This window comes from Psammomys obesus, unplaced genomic scaffold (assembly GCF_907164565.1).
Source record: "Psammomys obesus unplaced genomic scaffold, mPsaObe1.curated_primary_1811, whole genome shotgun sequence".
NCBI classification, from domain to species: Eukaryota; Metazoa; Chordata; class Mammalia; order Rodentia; family Muridae; genus Psammomys; species Psammomys obesus.
Window position 1 is genome coordinate 7,962,008 of NW_026593286.1, and position 18,622 is coordinate 7,980,629.

The 18,622-nt window shown below is 37.5% G+C and overlaps 1 protein-coding gene across 14 annotated transcripts in view; it reads left to right on the plus strand.

Moving 5' to 3' along the window:
• The window catches only part of Trip12 (thyroid hormone receptor interactor 12), a 93,297-nt gene that overhangs the window by 68,672 nt on the left and 6,003 nt on the right, over positions 1-18,622 (plus strand). For 9 of the 14 annotated variants that reach the window (XM_055617041.1, XM_055617042.1, XM_055617045.1 and 6 more), the window contains 11 exons: positions 687-859; positions 1,155-1,228; positions 1,945-2,144; positions 2,673-2,800; positions 3,401-3,552; positions 5,708-5,850; positions 6,866-7,022; positions 8,790-8,888; positions 14,995-15,109; positions 15,391-15,545; positions 16,484-16,648. In XM_055617041.1, coding sequence (XP_055473016.1) covers positions 687-859; positions 1,155-1,228; positions 1,945-2,144; positions 2,673-2,800; positions 3,401-3,552; positions 5,708-5,850; positions 6,866-7,022; positions 8,790-8,888; positions 14,995-15,109; positions 15,391-15,545; positions 16,484-16,648 — 1,561 coding nt within the window. The remainder of the gene's footprint in view (positions 1-686; positions 860-1,154; positions 1,229-1,944; positions 2,145-2,672; positions 2,801-3,400; positions 3,553-5,707; positions 5,851-6,865; positions 7,023-8,789; positions 8,889-14,994; positions 15,110-15,390; positions 15,546-16,483; positions 16,649-18,622) is intronic. The other 5 variants (XM_055617043.1, XM_055617044.1, XM_055617048.1 and 2 more) reach the window with 1 other exon arrangement.

An 18,622-nucleotide genomic window follows, 5' to 3' on the forward strand; every position in this document is an offset into this window, starting at 1 on the left:
ATCTATCTATCTATCTATCTATCTATCTATCTATCTATCTATCTATCTACTTTGGAGACAGGGTTTCTTTGTGTAGCCTTGGCTGTCCTGGACTTACTCTATAGACCAGGATGGCCTTAAACTCACAGAGATCCACCTGCCTCTGCCTCCCAGAGTGTGGGATTACAGGTATATACCACCATGCACAGCCACTGACATAGCCATTCATTTAAAAGTATGCAGCAAAGTAAATTTGAATGTTAGTTTTTATTTTTATATTACTAGTTTGCGTTTTTATTTTTAGAAGCAAAAAAAAAGAAAATTAGAATTTCCTCTCTTGGTCTTTGAATAAAGTTTAGTAGGGAAGGACAAATACTGCAGAAGTCAGTGTGCTCAAGTTGTTGAAGAGTTCTTATTTCTAGAGGAATAACCCAGTAGGCATAGCATTTCACTGAAGTCAGTGTTCATGACCATTGATCACATGGATTCACAGAGGCTAGAGCATGTTTTTTTCATGTTTTCATGTGCATGAAAACCTATTCATTTAGTAGTTATTTATAATAATTTGAATTGAATAATTTGATTTGTTGTTGAATCTTTTTAAGTGCTTTGTACTGTAATACAATGTAGTTTTTATATTTTCTTTAGTTAAATATATGTTCACTGTGAAAATAATAGAATAACCTTTTTTCACAAATTATCTTGAGCTTTTCTCTCAACAGAGGATCACAAGCTTTAAAATTTTTCAACACACATCAGTTAAAATGTCAGTTACAAAGACACCCAGACTGTGCAAATGTGAAGCAGTGGAAAGGCGGACCTGTCAAGATTGATCCCCTGGCTTTGGTGCAAGCTATTGAGAGATATCTTGTGGTTAGAGGTATTTTCCGTATGTGTACTCTACTTCTAAAGGCTATTTCCTGTTTTCCTGTTTATTATTTATTGTTCCTGATAAACCTTAGGTAGTAGGAGCCTCTTTTCCTTCCAGAAATATACATATGTTGAACTTGCTTAATAGGCAGAGCGTTTTGTGCTTCAGAATTTTGTATCTTTCTTTTTTTATAGGTCAGAATATATAAACTACTTTTTAAAGACAATACCAGTTTATTCAGTATATATATAATCTTTCATCTGACACCTACAATTCCTAGATGACAATCTTTTTTGATACCTAGGGTATGGAAGAGTAAGAGAAGATGATGAAGACAGTGATGATGATGGATCAGATGAGGAAATAGATGAATCTCTGGTAAGGTGCTTTTTATACCATGTTGTAGTATACATTTATCATGCTTTATCTGTGATTTAGCTTTCCAGGAATAAAATCGCCCCTTATTAGTCATTGTTGAAAAATCACAGAAATGAATAATATGTTAATATTATTTAATAATTAATATTAATAATTTAATAAGTTTAATAATTAATATTAAACTAACAATAGCTTATTTTAGTGTATTTATTTAATTTTGTTATTTCTTACTGAATTCTGCTTATAAATTAAAAATTTTCATAATTGTATATGTAGAGGAAGAAATAGACTAATATAGCTTGAATTATCCTTCAAGTAAATATCCATAATATGAAACCTCCAAAAGGATGCTATAAATGGAAAATACACATTTTCCTATATCTCGTCAGTTGTAGAAAAAATTGGAGTTACACTAACCATACCAATGTTCAGTTGTCTACAAAGCTGGGTGTGCAGAATATGAATAGTCTAGATTTGAGTTCCATCTCTGTGTATATGTACATATCTCCATACTCCAGACAAAACAAGTTCAATCTCTGACCATTTCTGTCTTAAAAGCATTTCAGGTCAGTGATGCTCAGAATATATAGGTTTGGGAGTGTCTGTAGTTTAAATATCCACCACAGGTCTTGGCTTGTTGCCCTAGCAAATAAATTTCAACTAATGTACAGATGTCAGTACTTGGGCTTATATGGATTTTGCTTTGCTTTATTCAGGCTGCTCAGTTTTTAAATTCAGGAAATGTAAGGCACAGGCTACAGTTTTATATTGGAGAACATTTACTACCATATAACATGACCGTGTATCAGGCAGTGCGGCAATTCAGTGTACAGGCTGAAGATGAAAGAGAATCCACTGATGATGAGAGCAATCCTCTGGGAAGAGCTGGTATTTGGACAAAGACTCATACAATATGGTAAGTCTGAACTGGTTTTTCTTGGTAGTATGTGATCTTTGTTTTAGAATCCACATTAAATTCATGGCCTAATTCTGTGAGGAAAGAACCTAAGTCCTACATTTCAACTATGAAAAGCTTTTCAAATATTTAATATACGCTGTGTATATGAATACTGCTTCCTCTTCCTATCTACTAGAAAGCATTTAAGCAACAATCTACCTTTTTTATTTCATTTTTAAACCTTTTGATGGAGTCAAGCTCAGTAGCTCTGAGTCCTGTACAGCTTCTTAGACTGCCTTTAGTGTCTGCCATTTAGAGAAGAGACCTTTTCCCCAAATTAGCCCTTTACTTGCTAATTTACATATTCTTTTAGGAAGATATAAAGCCTTGGTGAGTCTCTGAATCCAAATAGGGAGAAAGATGGTGGATTTCAGAGACTCATAGGAATTCTGTATGGTTTCTCTGACTTAAACATTATTAGCTTTGTTAAATAATTTGGCACATTTAAAATCCACATTTGATTTTCATACTGTCTTATTCCCTTAGGTACAAACCCGTCAGAGAGGATGAAGAAAGTAGTAAAGATTGTGTTGGTGGTAAAAGGGGGAGAGCTCAAACAGCTCCAACAAAAACTTCCCCCAGAAATGCAAAGAAGCATGATGAGTTATGGCATGGTAAGGCGACACACTGAGGGAAGCTGACTCTGTTCAGGCCCTGTCCTTTCTTCTTCCTACTTTTTAAAACTGATTTAGAGCTCTGAAAAGCTTTGGGTATAGTAACTTAAGAATTAAATTACTGTAGTGTAATTACTTTTAATGTAATCTTTGACTTCATATCTAGAAAACAAGAATTAAGAATTTTATAAACTTAAAACTGAAAAATAATCTAATTCTTTAAGAATTCATGCCTTCATGAAGGGTTAAATGCATTCACTCACTAAAGAAGAGAGTGCTGGAGGCTGTGTCTGGTCACCAACAGATTGGCCCTCAACTTCACGGGACAGCTACAGGGTGACTTTGATACACAGGAAGGGAATGCAAAACAGTCAGTTATTTTTCTCCTGTTTAGCTATGCATCTTCAGGAGACGTGAACATTTTTTTATTCCTGGGTATTAAATGTGTACAAGGGTAAAAGTTAAGAAATGAGCATGTTTAATACAATTGAGATACTAAGAAGTTAAGTGTGACAGCTTTACATGATGAAGGCGACTCTGGGTATGTAGATTTTTAGCTATTGATATTTTGTTTAAAAGTGAAACTTTCTTATCCTCTAGATGGAGTGTGCCCGTCTGTATCGAATCCTTTAGAAGTTTACCTCATTCCCACACCACCCGAAAATATCACCTTTGAAGACCCATCCTTAGATGTAATCCTTCTTTTAAGAGTTTTACATGCCATCAGTCGATACTGGTATTACTTGTATGATGTGAGTAATGTCTCCTTTGAAATTCTGTGTCACCTTAGTTTTCTGTTTAGTAAGTGAATGCTCTATTACACTAGAAATAGAGACAGTGAGTCACTGAATGTATACAGTGAACTCATCTCTGGAGCTTAATATTCTTGGATTAAATTTTTTTAAGAAATAACCAAACCCTTTGTCCTACTTAGTGTTTCTATTGCTGTGATTAAATACTGTGACCAAAAGCAAGTTTGGAAAAAAATGGCTTACACTTCCACATCACTTCTATCATCTACAGAAGTACAAGTAGGAACTCAGGCAAGGTAGAGACCTGGAGGAGGCAGCAGCTGATGCAAAGGCCATGGAGGGGTTCTGCTTACTGGCTCACTTCCAGTGTCTTGCTCAGCCAGCTTTCTTAAAATCCAGGAGTACCAGCCCAGGGTTAGCCAAACTCACAATGGCCTGGGGTCCCCCACATCAATCAGCAATTAAAAGATGTTCTACAGGTTTTCCTGAAGCCCAAGTCTTATAGAGGCATTTTCTCTCAGCTGAGTATAGTTTATGTCAAGTTAACATAAAACTAGCCAGCATAACTGATCCCATGTCAGCTTGATACACAAGCATATCACTGTTAAAGCACAATGTTTTTTCTTAATCATCTCCACGATTGTATGTTAATACCACAATATACAACATAAATAACTTTAAAAACTCCCAGTCTTTTATAAATTCATTAAATGTTCAGTCTTTTTTAAATGCTGGCTCAGGAGACAGAGTCAGGTGGATCTCTGAGTTCAAGGTCAGCCTGGCTACAGAGTGAGTTCCAGAACATCCAGGACTACACAGAAAAACCCTGTCCTGAACTAACACATACACACAACCCTAAAAGAAGAAGCAAAAAAGAAAAAAGTTTCTTTAAAACTCCAAAATCAATCTCTCTCTCTCTTTTTTTTTTTTTTTTCAAAAAATATCTCTTAAAAGTTTAACCTCTGTGGACTCCTGTAAAAATTAAAATTAAGTTTGAATACTTTATTTCCTCAAGGAGGAAGAACCAGGATATAGTCACAGTCTGAACAAAGCAATGTCAAACTCCTAACAGTGTAAAAAGTCATTGTCTAATATCTTTGATTCACTCAGATATCTTGGGTTCCTCCAAGGAAGGGATTTGGGTCACATATCTGGATTCCTCTACAGGACACACAGTTTGTCCTCTAAGTTCCGCTACACTGCTGCTGCTGTTTTGGGTGGTCTTCCAACTGGCATCTTTAAAATGTAGGGTTTTCCGCAACTTGAGCCCTGACACACAGTGCCAAGCCAGCTGCTCCTCATGACCCCTCCTCCATGTCTTCAAAACCAGTACCACACAGCTGACTACCAAGTTTAGCTGCCTGCTCAAGGTATAACCTTAGTCACTTCTGAAGCACAGCTGTGTGCTTACTCTGAGGAAACACTTGGCAGAAGATTTCAGCTCAGTGATGCAAATGTTTTTCTTAATCATCATTCATTTCTTAGTTCCACCTAGCCACCATCAGTTTTTCCCAAGATCAGAGGTTTCACTTCAGTGGTACTGGTGTTCTGTTAATTACAGTGCAGTCTTGAGCCAAAGCTGGCAAGACCCACAGGTTCTTAATTCATATTATGTAATGACCCTGATAGTCTTTAAGTCTCTCAAAACTTCTCTCTGGAACTTCACAAGCCAGGCCTCAGTCCTCTGCATCTCTCAATATACTTAGCTTTCACACTCCCACGAACAGCTCACCAAGGATTTAGTACTCATTGGCTTTCCCAGCCTAAAGTTAAAGGTCCTTCTACAATCCCCTCAAAGGCAACATGGTCACAGCAACATCTCAAAAATCCTGGTGCCAATTCCTGTCCTAGATAAAGTTTCTCTTGTGATTAAACGCCATGACTATAAGTAAGTTGAGAATTCCTTCCTCTCAGATGACTATAAACATTTGTGTTTGAGTAAAGAGTTGAGTACTTTATTTATTTATATAGAGTGAAGGGAAACAGCTCCATGAGGTTTAGATGCAGGAATTTTCAGAAATGGGAAATCCAATCCATCAAGGCATTGGATAGTGAATGTTAAAAAGGGTGAGAGAGAAAAAGAACCAAGTAAAATATAGACCCACGTATTGATGGATATAGAAAGAGATTTTGATTTTTTTATTTTATTTTACAGAATGCGATGTGTAAGGAGATTATTCCAACTAGTGAATTCATTAACAGTAAATTAACAGCAAAAGCAAATAGGCAGCTTCAAGATCCTCTAGTAATCATGACAGGAAACATCCCAACATGGCTCACTGAGCTAGGAAAAACCTGGTAAGACAGTCCTTTGGTAAACTTATAAATATTGACATGGTGTTGGTCTTTGTTTGATTTGTGATAGAAAAGTTGTAGTTGACATGTAATGTTTGTTGACAACTTTGCAAACTCACTGAAGGACATTTGACCTGAGGGTAATAAAATTCTTTGCCTTCATAAAAAAAATGGTACTGCAGAGGTGTGAGTGCTTGGTTTTCTGAGCCTTTTTTGAACCAGATACTATAGACCTAATGTGGTAAAATCAAATTAGAATTTGAGTTTTTTTGTATGGCTTCACCCTACATGTTGTCAGTTGTACCAGCATTCAGGTTGAAATGTCAAGGGGGGAAAATCAAACCCATAAAACCACTCTATGAAGTGTCTTAGCTGCAGTATTCTTGGCAGTGACTTTCCAGTGCTAAGTCTGTGATGAAGATCATGAAATAGTAAAGTCGTTAACTTTAGCAAGAGTCAGATGTGACTTTGCAATGGTACCACCCCCATTAGAGATTTTAGGAGGGCTATTCTCACTAGGAATTAAAGCTGATCTGGGCAGCGTAGTAAAACTCGATGGCAACAAACTGCTACAGGCTCAAAAAGATTTCGTCGTCCGTCCGTCCGTCCGTCCATCCATCCATCCATCCATCCATCCAATTCATCTACCTGTTCACTCATTCATTCCTTCATTCATTGACTCACCCATTTACTTATTTCTTTCTTTCTTTCTTTCTTTCTTTCTTTCTTTCTTTCTTTCTTTCTTTCTTTCTTTCTTTCATTCATTCATTCATTCATTCATTCATTCATTCATTTGCTGGTAGCAGGGTCCCTCTATATAGTCCTGGAGCTTGCTCTGTAGACCAGGCTGGCTGAACTCACACAGATCCTCCTGTCTCTGCCTCCCAAGTGCTGAGATTAAAGGTGTATGTCACCACTGTATTGTATTAGAAGTTGTTGCCAATACAGATTTTGATTTTTTTTTTTTAAAGTCTTCTGTTTCTCACCTACATGGTAAATTGTATTTTATCTTTTCTAGCCCATTTTTCTTTCCTTTTGACACCCGACAAATGCTTTTTTATGTAACTGCATTTGATCGGGACCGCGCAATGCAAAGATTACTTGATACCAACCCAGAGATCAATCAGTCTGATTCGCAAGACAGCAGAGTTGCACCTAGATTGGATAGAAAAAAAGTAAGTATTTCTCAAGAGTATTTATGTTGAGCTTTCCAATTTACAGGTAGGACCTAAAGTACTATATCTAGATATGCTTGTGGAGTCATGGCCTTCACTTGATTTGTGTACTTGAGAGCATTTATTCCTGTGGCTAGAAGAAAAGATTGGATCCTCTTCAGCTGGTGGTTGTGAGCTGCCTGATGTGGGGGCTGGGAACCAAGTACCAACCACTCTTATTGCTAAGTTCTATCATTCTGTCGTTTTAAAAATCACCGGTGTGTTAGCTTATTTTCCCATGAACCTCTTGACACTGTATAGTCTTACTTTTGGGGGTTGGTTCATTGCTGAAATAATATTCATTTAGTTACCATGATGCTTACTAATACACCTTAATTTCTTTGTTTCCATATTGGAAACTTTGTCAAATTATAGCCTCTCTTTTAATGTTGAGTATTTGATACATTTTAGTCTCTTAGCTTGTCAAGCCTATTTGGAAGAGAGTGAAACAAAATCCCAGTATATTTTGAGTCTGCCTCAGTCACCTCTAGTGTTGCTGACTTCTCTCCCATGCTTCTTCTAATCTTAGCTTCCAGTTGTGCCTGAGCCATTTCCATGTGAGACTAATCCTAGCCTTTTGATCTTCACTGGAGTGTGTGTGTGTTTGTGGGTGTCTTTTTCTTTCTTCTTTCTTCTTTCTCTTCTCTCCTCTCCTCCCCTCCCTTCCCCTCCCCTTTTCTTTTCTTTCCTTTCCTTTCCTTTCCTTTTTTGAAAGACTGTTTCCTGTGTACTCCTGGCTGTCTAGGAACTCTCCAACTGAGAGATCTGCCTGCCTCTGAGAACCAATGAAGGCTACCCTCAATACTGCCTGATTCACCTGCATTGGAATTTGTGTTTGTTTTTTCCTTCCCAATGACTTTTCTGTGGTCTCTTACAAGTTTTTAATCTCTTGAGGATTGCATCAACATCAGTGTTGCTATGTTTAGAAATGGCAGGACCTTTATCATCTTCAGTCTACCCAGGAGGCATCTTGTTGCAAGGGTACTTCAGAGTTTAGAGGTTTCTTCCCTGTCATCTCCACATGAGTTTTATTGGAGCTACTTAAGAGGAACAGAAATTACTGAGAAATGGGGCTAGAGAGATGTCTCAGTGGTTAAGAGCACTACCCGCTCTTCCTGAGGACCCTGGTTTAGTTCCCAGCATGGCAGCTCACAACTGTCTGTAGCTCCAGTTCCAGGGAATCTGGCACCTTACAGATATACATGCAAAATACCAACACACATAAAATAATGATAAATCTTAAAAAAAAAAAAAAGAAAATACTCAAAGACAGCTGTATCACCAAAGCCCACCCTAGCATGGGTAACACAAAGCTGGGAACCTGGAGCATACAGCACAGGTTGCAGAGTGTCCTTTCCAGGTGAGTTGGTTGGTCTAAACTTCCAGGCAGCTTGGCTAGTTTCTGTTTCTTTCAGGCTGCTGGTCTGGTCTCAGAGTCCTCTCTGCAGCTTTTTTCCTCTTAAGAGTCATCTATGCAGCTCAGCTTTACTTTACCTGAGAAGGGACTCTTAGCTTTTATTGTTTACTCTGCCATGGAGGGGCTGAATCTGGTCAGTTGAAACCTGAAGAGACTTGTTAATTCTTTAACAGTGTAGCTCTTTTACCCTTTCTAAGGGATGTGCTTACAGGAATAGTTTTCTAACAGTTAAAGGGGTTATTTTGTACTGTAGTAAGCGCTTCCTGTTGACTAAGTGGGTCATTATTTCTTCACATCCATTTTCCTTTTAGCGCACTGTGAACCGAGAGGAGCTGCTGAAACAAGCTGAGTCTGTGATGCAGGACCTTGGTAGCTCACGGGCCATGTTAGAAATCCAGTATGAAAATGAGGTGAGTTTTGGACTCCATGATGGTATTTTAATTGCTGTTGATAGAATGTCATTTGTGTCTGTTGGTACTATGAAAATTCTGAAAGGCATTGGGAAATTTAGCTTAAAACAAAAAAGATTAAGTTCTTCCTTTTTCAGGGGTTTAAATGCAAAATAGAAAACAGGATTTTTTTTTTCTGTCATAATTACACATATCCTTGTAATGTTGATGAAGTAAAAGAATTTTCTAAGAGTCAGTAATTCAGAAGCACTTGTACTGCTTTTTCAGAGTGGAGTTTATTGATAGAGAATATGGTGTACACCGTAAAAACTTTTTTTCACAGTTGGTATATGTACACAGTCTGGAACCACCTCCACTATGGCAAGTGGAGACCATCTCTGTAAACACTGCCCTGGCAGTCACTGGTGTAGCTTCCAATGTTGTTGTTTTCCTATTTTTACAAGCTCATAAATAAATGCGTTCATGCAATAATGTGACTGTTGCGTTGCTCTTTTTTCACTTACTGCCATGCATGTGAGCCTCATTCATGTTGTAGCATGCACCAGTTTTTTCTTTTTTCCTTTTCCAAAGTTTTTTCCTAGTTTCTCACAATGGCTTATTATGTGTTAGTCACTAGTTTGGGGGCATTTGCATTCTCTGTTTTTGACATTTGTGCCCAGGTCTTTCTATAATAAACTTATTTGTGGTTCTTTTGAATAAATACTTAATTTTAAGTCATTTGTTATGATATTTTAATGTTATTAAGAAATACCATACTTTATGTCAGTGGTGATTCCAAGTTTTTGTCATTTTCCTAGTAATTTCTTACTCTGTACTTGGTGTTACTAGGTTTGTCAGTTTTAATTATTCTAATGAGTTTGTGGAATATTGACATGATTTGGATTAGCATTTTCCTTGCATTGAGAATATGGACCATTTTTTGCATTGCCTGTTGGTCACTTTCGATTTTGGAGAAGATGCTGGGACTGTTCCCCACTTTTCAGTTTGATTTTGCTTTGTAGTTGAATTAACAGGTCTCTTACCTGGATTTGCATCCTTTAGTACTGCCTTGCCATTTTTTTCCAGTTACCACTTATGCAGTCTAATTTTTGTGTCATGCGTTTACAAGATTTAAATCTTATTTTGTTTTAGTTCATATTCAATGATCATTTCACATTAATATGTAGAGTTGAAGAATGGATTCAAGAAAGGTTTTTTTTTTTTTTTTTTTTTTTTTTTTTGAGATGAGAGATTACTGTGAGATACAGACTAGCCTTGAACTTGAGTGTTTTCCTCCTTATCCTCCTAAATTCTGTTATTACAGCCTTTTGGCATTCACAGCTTACTCTTTATTTTAATTATATTAGGATTGTGGGCATGTGTGTTTGGGAACATTGACTCATGGGGTACATGTGAGGGTCAGAGGATATTTTTGTGGAGTTAGTCCTCTCCTTCCATCATGTAGGGCCTAGGGATTGAATTTAGGTAATCAGGAATGGCAGCAGGTGCTCTTAACAATTGAGCCATGCCGGTGGTTCACAAATGAAATTTTATTGGAACATTGCTCTGCTCATTGCCACTTTCATGCCATAAAGGCAGAATGGAGTGGTTATAGTAGAGTCCATGAGATCCAATACGTATTGGAAATATTTTTGAAAGGAATATTTTCATAATGCGGCAACAAATGGAAATAAAGGAAGAGTATTATTTTTTCAAAGCCATGATAGCAAAAGTCAAATAATGGGAGAGAATTTTTAACAAAATACATGTAATTATGAGTTTTGGCCAATTTAATTATATAGTAATTTAAGAGAATTAAAGCATCAAAGGACTCTACCATTGGTAGAGTACCAATGGTATGGTGCTGTACACACACCCACCTTCTCCAAACTAAGTAAAATCTTTGTCTTTGCAAACTTCCCATAGAAGCTGATTCTAAACATCACATGTACATGGTATTTAATGACAACTGAGGGAGGCATGGCATTTACATTTCTGGTATCTGGCAAAAGTTCAGTGCCTACCCAGGTTATATAATGAGGCAGTGCCTCAAAAGCACAATAAAACACAAAATTAAAAAAATGAAAACCATTAACAATTGTGATAAAAACAAGGTTAGAGGACCCAAATTACCTCTTTACAGAAAGTCTACAGAAGTCAAGACTGTGTAGGATTGGTGTAACAAAAACAAATGAAGAATTCAGAAACAGACCCTAAAAAGAATGGCCTTTTCAAGAAATGGTGCTGGGAAAATGAAGTAACCCGTTTAAGGGAATAAGCAAAAACATTTATGTTGCTTTCTAAAGGTGCAGCTGTATGTTCTACAAGTAGAGTTAAGGTATTTACTGTGCAAGCCTGACACCCTGAGCATAAATCTGACCTCCACACATGCATTTGAACACATACATTATTCTTTTAAAATGCCAGGGTCATCTTAAGTTACAGATTGGACCCTCATTCACAAACAGTTTTTGTATGGTACCCAAACATCATTTATATATATATGTTGAAACACTATGCAAAATGTTTTCCATCATTTAACAAACATTCTTAGCTTTCATATATTAAGAAGAAGGCAGGAGACTAGCTGAGGAGGTTTGGTGCATTCTAGCTCTAGCTCACAGACCTTTGTTGTAGATGGTTCTGTCATCTGTGACTGAGAATGTTTTACTTCTTCCTTTCTGGCCTTTTTTTTTTTTTTTTTTTTTAAGCTTCTTTTCAGATGGTTTTCATCAGGCAAAAAAAGGGCAGTGTGCCAAAAGATTCAAGTAATGATTTTCTAGGTAAAGACAAAGCTTGGTGATTTTAACTTCACTGACTCGCCACTGCTTTGCCCTTATTTTCTTGTGTGAAAATGTGGATAATAGAAGTACCACCTCAGTTGTAGCTAAGTTCATATGTGTGAAGAGTTAGAACATTGTAAGTACACTAAGTAAGTACACCATAAATTTAGTAGTTTTGTTTACAGTATTACCAGTAGCTATTTAAATATAATTGTAGCCATTACTTTGATTTTTTTTTTTTATTCATTTTTGTAAACATAATCTTACAAAAAATTTTTGTGAAAAGCCCTAAGGACCTGCAGCCACAGAATAAACATGTAGAGGTTTGTGTCCTGAGAAGTGTATTGTGTGGCAGTGATTCAGGTTATGGTAGAACTATCAGATATTCTTACAGGTCAGTTAGAGATTTCCTAAGACAGAGGCACAAAAGGGCGTGCCAAGCAATTGATATAGGTGTCAAATGAATGAGGCATTCAGAGAGGGAATTAAGCTTTGCAAAGACAGGAATGCTTCGTGGGAGAGAGTGAGTGACTCTTAAAAAACAATTTTCTAGCAGATTAGGATTTATCCTAAGATATTGTTGGCTTGGTGATAGGTGACAAAAGCCAATGCTATTCTGAAAGTTTTGGGAGACAGGCAGAGGAGATGGAAAAGGGGGAGGATGGCAATGATTTTAGAAGCCATTTAGTACTGGTGTGTTTTTTTTTTTTAAATCTCCCCCAATTATAGTTTTTGCTCACAGGATGTGGTACTTAGATTTCATATTTGTAAGCAGTAAGAAATCTTACCTGTGGCTGGTGAGATGGCTCAGTGGCACCAAGCCTGATAACCTGAGCTTGATCCTTGGAATTCACGTGATAAATAGAGAAATGTTTTCACACAAATAATCCTTTGAAACCTGAATACTTTGGTGTATTTGCATACATGAGCATGATAATTTTAATTAAATGAGACCTATATGAGTTCAGAATAGCATTTTACCAACTCTGCTTAGGGTTCAGGTTTGAACTGCTATTGCAGAAATCAATAGTCTATCATGTTCAGTGAATCTTTCCTGTTAAACTCTGAAAAAGGTTCTGGGATCCAACCTCATTGGGAAAATGTGTTCACTGCATAATGTTGCTAGATGGCTAGCAGACTGAAATATGTAAAACACTTAGAACATTGCCTAGCATATAAAACATGCTGATTTGTGTCACCTTTAAGGTAAAAAGACTATGTATGTTAAGCCAAATTGTTTTCATTGTTGGTCTTCTTCTGGATTTTGTATTTGTTTGAAACAGTCCCCTAATCTATATTTCTTTTTGCTAGACTATCATATTTTCTTCCCTTTAAAAAAATGGAAAAGAAGCCAGACCATCTAGTAGCTGTACATTTAGTAGAATGTTTGGACAAGATACTCCTGACCAACCCCAGGAGCAAGTTGTGTTGGCTTTGGTGGGTGTGGCATAGGCTTTCAGTAACACTCTTTAAGTTAAATTCATTTTACTTTTAGAAACAGCTATTTAAGAGAAAGTAATAGATTTTTCTAGGATCTGTACTAATTTTGGGATAATTTTGTGAAAGAAATAGCTCTGGAGCACCACCTCGTGGACAACATGCACTACTGCATGTCTAATCTTTTCTCTCCCTTTTCTCCAGTGGCTGAAAATGAATGCGGAGCAAAATAAACAAGGTCCCTACCATTGTGAAGGTTTTCTTTAGTTTTGGAAGGTTGACACATCTGTTCTCTCTCTCTCTCTCTCACATACACACAAACACATATACCACTACCACCACCACCATACATGTTACACTTGTGGTCAGAAAAGATTAACGAAGATGGAACATGTTTGGTAAGGTGACAACATTGTTCTAAGCTGGCTTTTGAGTGGGAAGCAAATCACTGGTGTTAGGAAGAATGGCTCTAGCAGAACAGAGGCAGTATATTCCAACTATCACAGGATCAAGGTGACTAGAGCTACTAGTACATAAGGACAGAGCAGTAGGAGTCAAGGTCAGTGATACTGGAAGTAGGAACCATACAGATGTTAGGGCGTGATAAGAACATGTGCTGTGAGTGAACAAGTAAGTTTTTCTTAGGAAATGTCACTGTTAATACGTAGGACATTAGGGACACTAGTGTAAGTGGGTCATTCGGCAAGCTTAGGTAGATCAGATTAAAGGAGAAGGTTGCAGAGAATCATTAGTGTAGGCAGAACTTCCTGTGTAGTGACTGGTTTAGATTATGCAGAGTAAGAAGCACCAAAGGTGGACATGATGTCTGTGGGAACACTCATTGTGGTTAAATAATGATACCCATTTTCACATGGACTTCTGTGCAAGGGGTGGGAGCTAATCAGAAAGGACTTTCCAGTTGCTAGCAGGCACTGCTTTGAAAAGTAAGAATTAAATGCGTAGACTGTATCAACTCTTAAGATAGTAGGCACTATTTTTTTTTAAAGAATACTAATAATAAAAGTGTCCTTTGTTTATAAGCAAATGATCACTTGAACAGATTATTGTCACATAATATTGAACTGTGATATAAAATTATTATTGTTGCTTGACTTTAGTTTGGACTGAGGTGGTGGGAGCTTGCTGAAACAATGGAGAATTGCTGAGTCTGTGAACAGTGCTCTAAGCATAATGACAATGTTGCTGGCACATAGCAACTTTGTAAGCTGCACAGTCACCTTTGAATATTTAAGTGGCAAAGCCTAGTCTCTAGATTGATAAATCAGGAGTTTTTGTCTCCCACCCCCAACTCCTGTGAGGTCGTGTGTGTGTGTGTCTCACACCGATAAATATCTTGAGGTTCTAGTATAGCCTTGGACTTAAGGGGCCTCTGACTTAATTCCTTTGGTTGCTGACATGAATTCAGATCTTGAATTTTATCTCTTAGACTTCTATTAAATGTATGTTAGACTCTATGGGGATTAAAGGCAGTGAAAATAATTCCCTGTCTAAACCCTGCAAGTATGTAATGGAATAGTGGTAAAGCCCTAAAGTGTTATAGGAAGAGATGATTGTTGGAGGGAGGCTAGCTCCCTTAAAGAGAAAAATAAACACATCCATGCAGTACCATATTGATCCCTAAAGGAAAAATACATAACCACAGCTGGGATTTTGAGCCATACAATTGGAGTGTAGGGCCCAGAGGGAATGATAAAGGGTGTTTAGTGCCCATGACTTTAATGGCTGTTCAAGACATACTGGAAAATCATCTCATGCTTCCTGACAAACACTTGATATTGACATCCATATCACCAAGAGGTTGCCAGGCAAAAACGGCACCACGGTTTCTAAAATTCTGATTGATTCTCCTTTTTTTTTTTTTTTTTTTTTTTTTTTTTTTTTTTTAGGTTGGTACAGGTCTTGGGCCAACACTGGAGTTTTATGCACTTGTTTCTCAGGAACTACAGAGAGCTGACTTGGGTCTCTGGAGAGGTGAAGAAGTAACTCTTAGTAATCCAAAAGGTAAGGTGCAGATGTGAGTAGTCAGTCTGTATTACTCGGATGAGGTAAGGGAGTTTTTCCACCCTAGGTCGTCTACTGGGGACCATGTTCTTTGCCTTTCATGTCTTTCCGCCCTATTTTCTCATTTACCCAATGGGAGGGAAGGACTTCTAGATCTGGAGGCTGTCACTCCAGTTTTCTCAATACTAAATTTCCTAATGTTCTTAGTTGCCAGGCTTTGTTTTGATTTGTTTTGTTTTAGAAAATCTCATCTGAAGTTTGGTGACTTGCTCGTTTTACAGGAAGCCAAGAAGGGACCAAGTATATTCAAAACCTCCAGGGCCTGTTTGCACTTCCCTTTGGTAGGACAGCTAAGCCAGCTCATATCGCAAAGGTTAAGATGAAGTTTCGCTTCTTAGGAAAATTAATGGCTAAGGCTATCATGGATTTCAGATTGGTAAGTTTAGGATTGTTTGCTTATCTATAATTTTGTACAGTGTTCTGTGAAAGTACCTCAGTCTCCTGCACTCAATGCTATGTTCTTGAGCACTGCTGCTCTGTTTCGAATGTGTGCATGAACTGCTTGAGATTTTTGTTTAATGCCAGTTCTGCTTCTGTAGCACACACGTAAATCTGCCCTTTAGTCTGTGTAGCATTCCTTAAGTAGACAGGACTCAGAGGCAAGCAACATTAGGATCGCATTAATTGTATTTTTGACGTTTTTAATTCAGTGGGAAAGTCATGAACATGTAGGTAAACTCAGTGAGTTTCTGTTAGAGTGCTATTGTGAAAATAAACTAAGTGATCTATATTTATGGAGGTTTGAATATTTCTGGACTTTTCTTCATTTCCTCTTTTCATATTATCAGTATGGGCAAGACATTTTCATCTCTACCCAACAAATTTACATTCTCTTTAAAGAGGTGTGTGCAGTTTATTGGTTATTTTAGAAGTTTCATTCATTTTGTTTGGTTTTGTTTTGAGTAAGTTTTTCATTTTTCCTTCTCTGACTTCAGAATATTAAACATATAAGTAGAATTATATTGAGTTTAGTTGGTTCAAAATAAAGTAAAATTCTACTGAGGAACACCATAGTGTTTCAGAGTCCCTCATGTGAAATACTTAATGGATATTACATATTCATCCTTGGTGTTCTTTTTATGTGTTAGTGCTTAACTAGGTTCTTCAGCCTTCTCAAATGTTGGCAGAGATTTGGCACCCAGTTTGTGTCTCTTGATTTCAAGTAAAGACAGGAACAATTCCTAAATTATTTTTTCTCTTGGAGATTTTTTTTTTTTTTCTTCTTGGAGATTATTTTACCTTTCCAAATGACCTCTTTTACAAAGTGCCTGTTACAAGCTTGCTGTGAAAAGTATGTTGCATGCTCCCTTTCAGGTGGACCTTCCCCTCGGCCTGCCATTTTATAAATGGATGTTGCGGCAGGAGACTTCCCTGACATCTCATGATTTATTTGACATTGATCCTGTTGTAGCCAGATCAGTTTATCACCTAGAAGACATTGTCAGACAGAAGAAAAGACTGGAGCAGGATAAATCCCAGGTAGGTCTGAAAGAGATGTCCAGGGGATCAGATCAGTTCTTTGTTCTAGAATTATGAGGCTTGTTAAGTGGTTTGTATTTGACCGGTTAATTTTACAGTAATACTTGACTTAATTGATCGATTGATTAATTTTTACTTATTTATTTATTCCTCTTTTGAGACATGGTTTCTTTGTGTAGCCTTGGCTGTCCTGGACCTGTAAGACCAGGCTGGCTTTGCACTCACAGAAATCTGCCTACCTCTGCCTTCCCAAGTGCTGGGGTTACAGGTGTGCGCTACTGGTGCCCAGCTAGATTTATTTATCCTTATGAGTGTTTTGCCTGAATGTGTGTGTATACAACTTGCATGCAGTACCTTTGGAAGCTAGGAGGGGAAATCTGGCCCTTATATTCCAGGCAGTTGCTGGCCTGCCTGCCTCAAGCTGCTAGGAATTGAACCCAGGTCCTCTGAGTAACAAGTACTCTTTAAGCACAGAGCCATCTCTTTATCCCAGCAATATTTCATTTTAATAAGAGAGTTGCTTAGTATGTCTATTAAAATGTGTTAATGTGTGCTAACAGAAGGACCATTTTACAATGAACCCACTGTGATCTTTAATAGCAGCAAATGGATGCCTTGATTTTTCAAAATAAAATATACGGGCTAGAGATGGCTCAGAGGTTAAGAACATTGGCTATTCTTCCAAAGGTCCTGAGTTCAATTCCCAGCAACCACATGGTGGCTCATAATCAATAGTGAAATCTGGTTCCCTCATCTCGTGTGCTGTATAAATAATAAGTAAATAGAATTTAAAAAAATAATAAACTATTAAGGGAAGTTTAAGACCACTTGTTGAAAATTTTAGATGTTAGATGAACAGAAAGGTACTCCTGTCTCTCTGTGTCCCTCCTCTGCCCTACCACAGACTGTGTGCTTGAATTGCAAGTTCATAACACTACACCCAGCTTATACATACTTTTTACTGGTTGTTGACAGGCTAGGGCTATGCAGCTCAAGTGTAAAGCGCTTAAGCTAGCATGCCTGAAGTGCTAGGCTCAATACCTACAATTGTCAATCACAGAAATGTTCATGAATGTCTACTCTTTGAGGTTTCTGTTTCATCTCACAGATAATCTTGAGCTCTATCTCATTACCGTCCTTTTACATATATACATTACTAGCTCATTTAGGCTTAATTTATGACTGTATGGGTATCAGATATCAGAAGAAAAAGGTTATCTTTTCTAAAAAGTAACAAGGTGCAGTAGCTTCTGTGTGTGTAGATTTAACCACCTGCCATCTTTTTCGCCCATTTTAAGATTTAAGTTGAGACCAGCAAACTAATAAGATTGTCTATCAAAAGACAGTGTTGCACCTTGATGGGTTGAATTTGTAGAGGCCAGAAGGTGATTTACCAAGAATATTCATTTTATCTCCCACTCCTACTCACCACCACTCCCCAAGGTTCACATACACTTAATACTTAAAATTTTAACACACTAGTTTTGTGCATAAATAGTGTCACATATATAGTGGGAAATAAAGGAAAGCACATGAAACTTGGCATTTTTCAAATGCCTCAGATATACCCAGTATTCTGCAGTCCTGTTAGATGTACTTTTGGTGTTTCAACTTTACAGATGAGAAATTAAAGACCAATAGACTGAGCAACCTGTTTTATGTATACAACACGGGAGCATTGCATCAGATCCAGGGTGATCTGGATCATGCCCTTCTGCATGTCACACAATTTTCATAGGTTTACTCATCTCAAATTCTGTGTGCTGTCACTTGATATTTGCCTCCTTTCCTTCATTCCTGATCCTGTCAACTAAAAAGTATTAAGTGAATCACAGAGTCCATATTAGAGAAGTTGACCTACGTCTTAAACAACTTTGAACTAGAATATGAAAGATGCTGGTGTTCTGAAATAAGCTCCCTACTTCTTTCCCTCCCTCCCTCCCTCCCTCCCTCCCTCCCTCCCTCCCTCCCTCC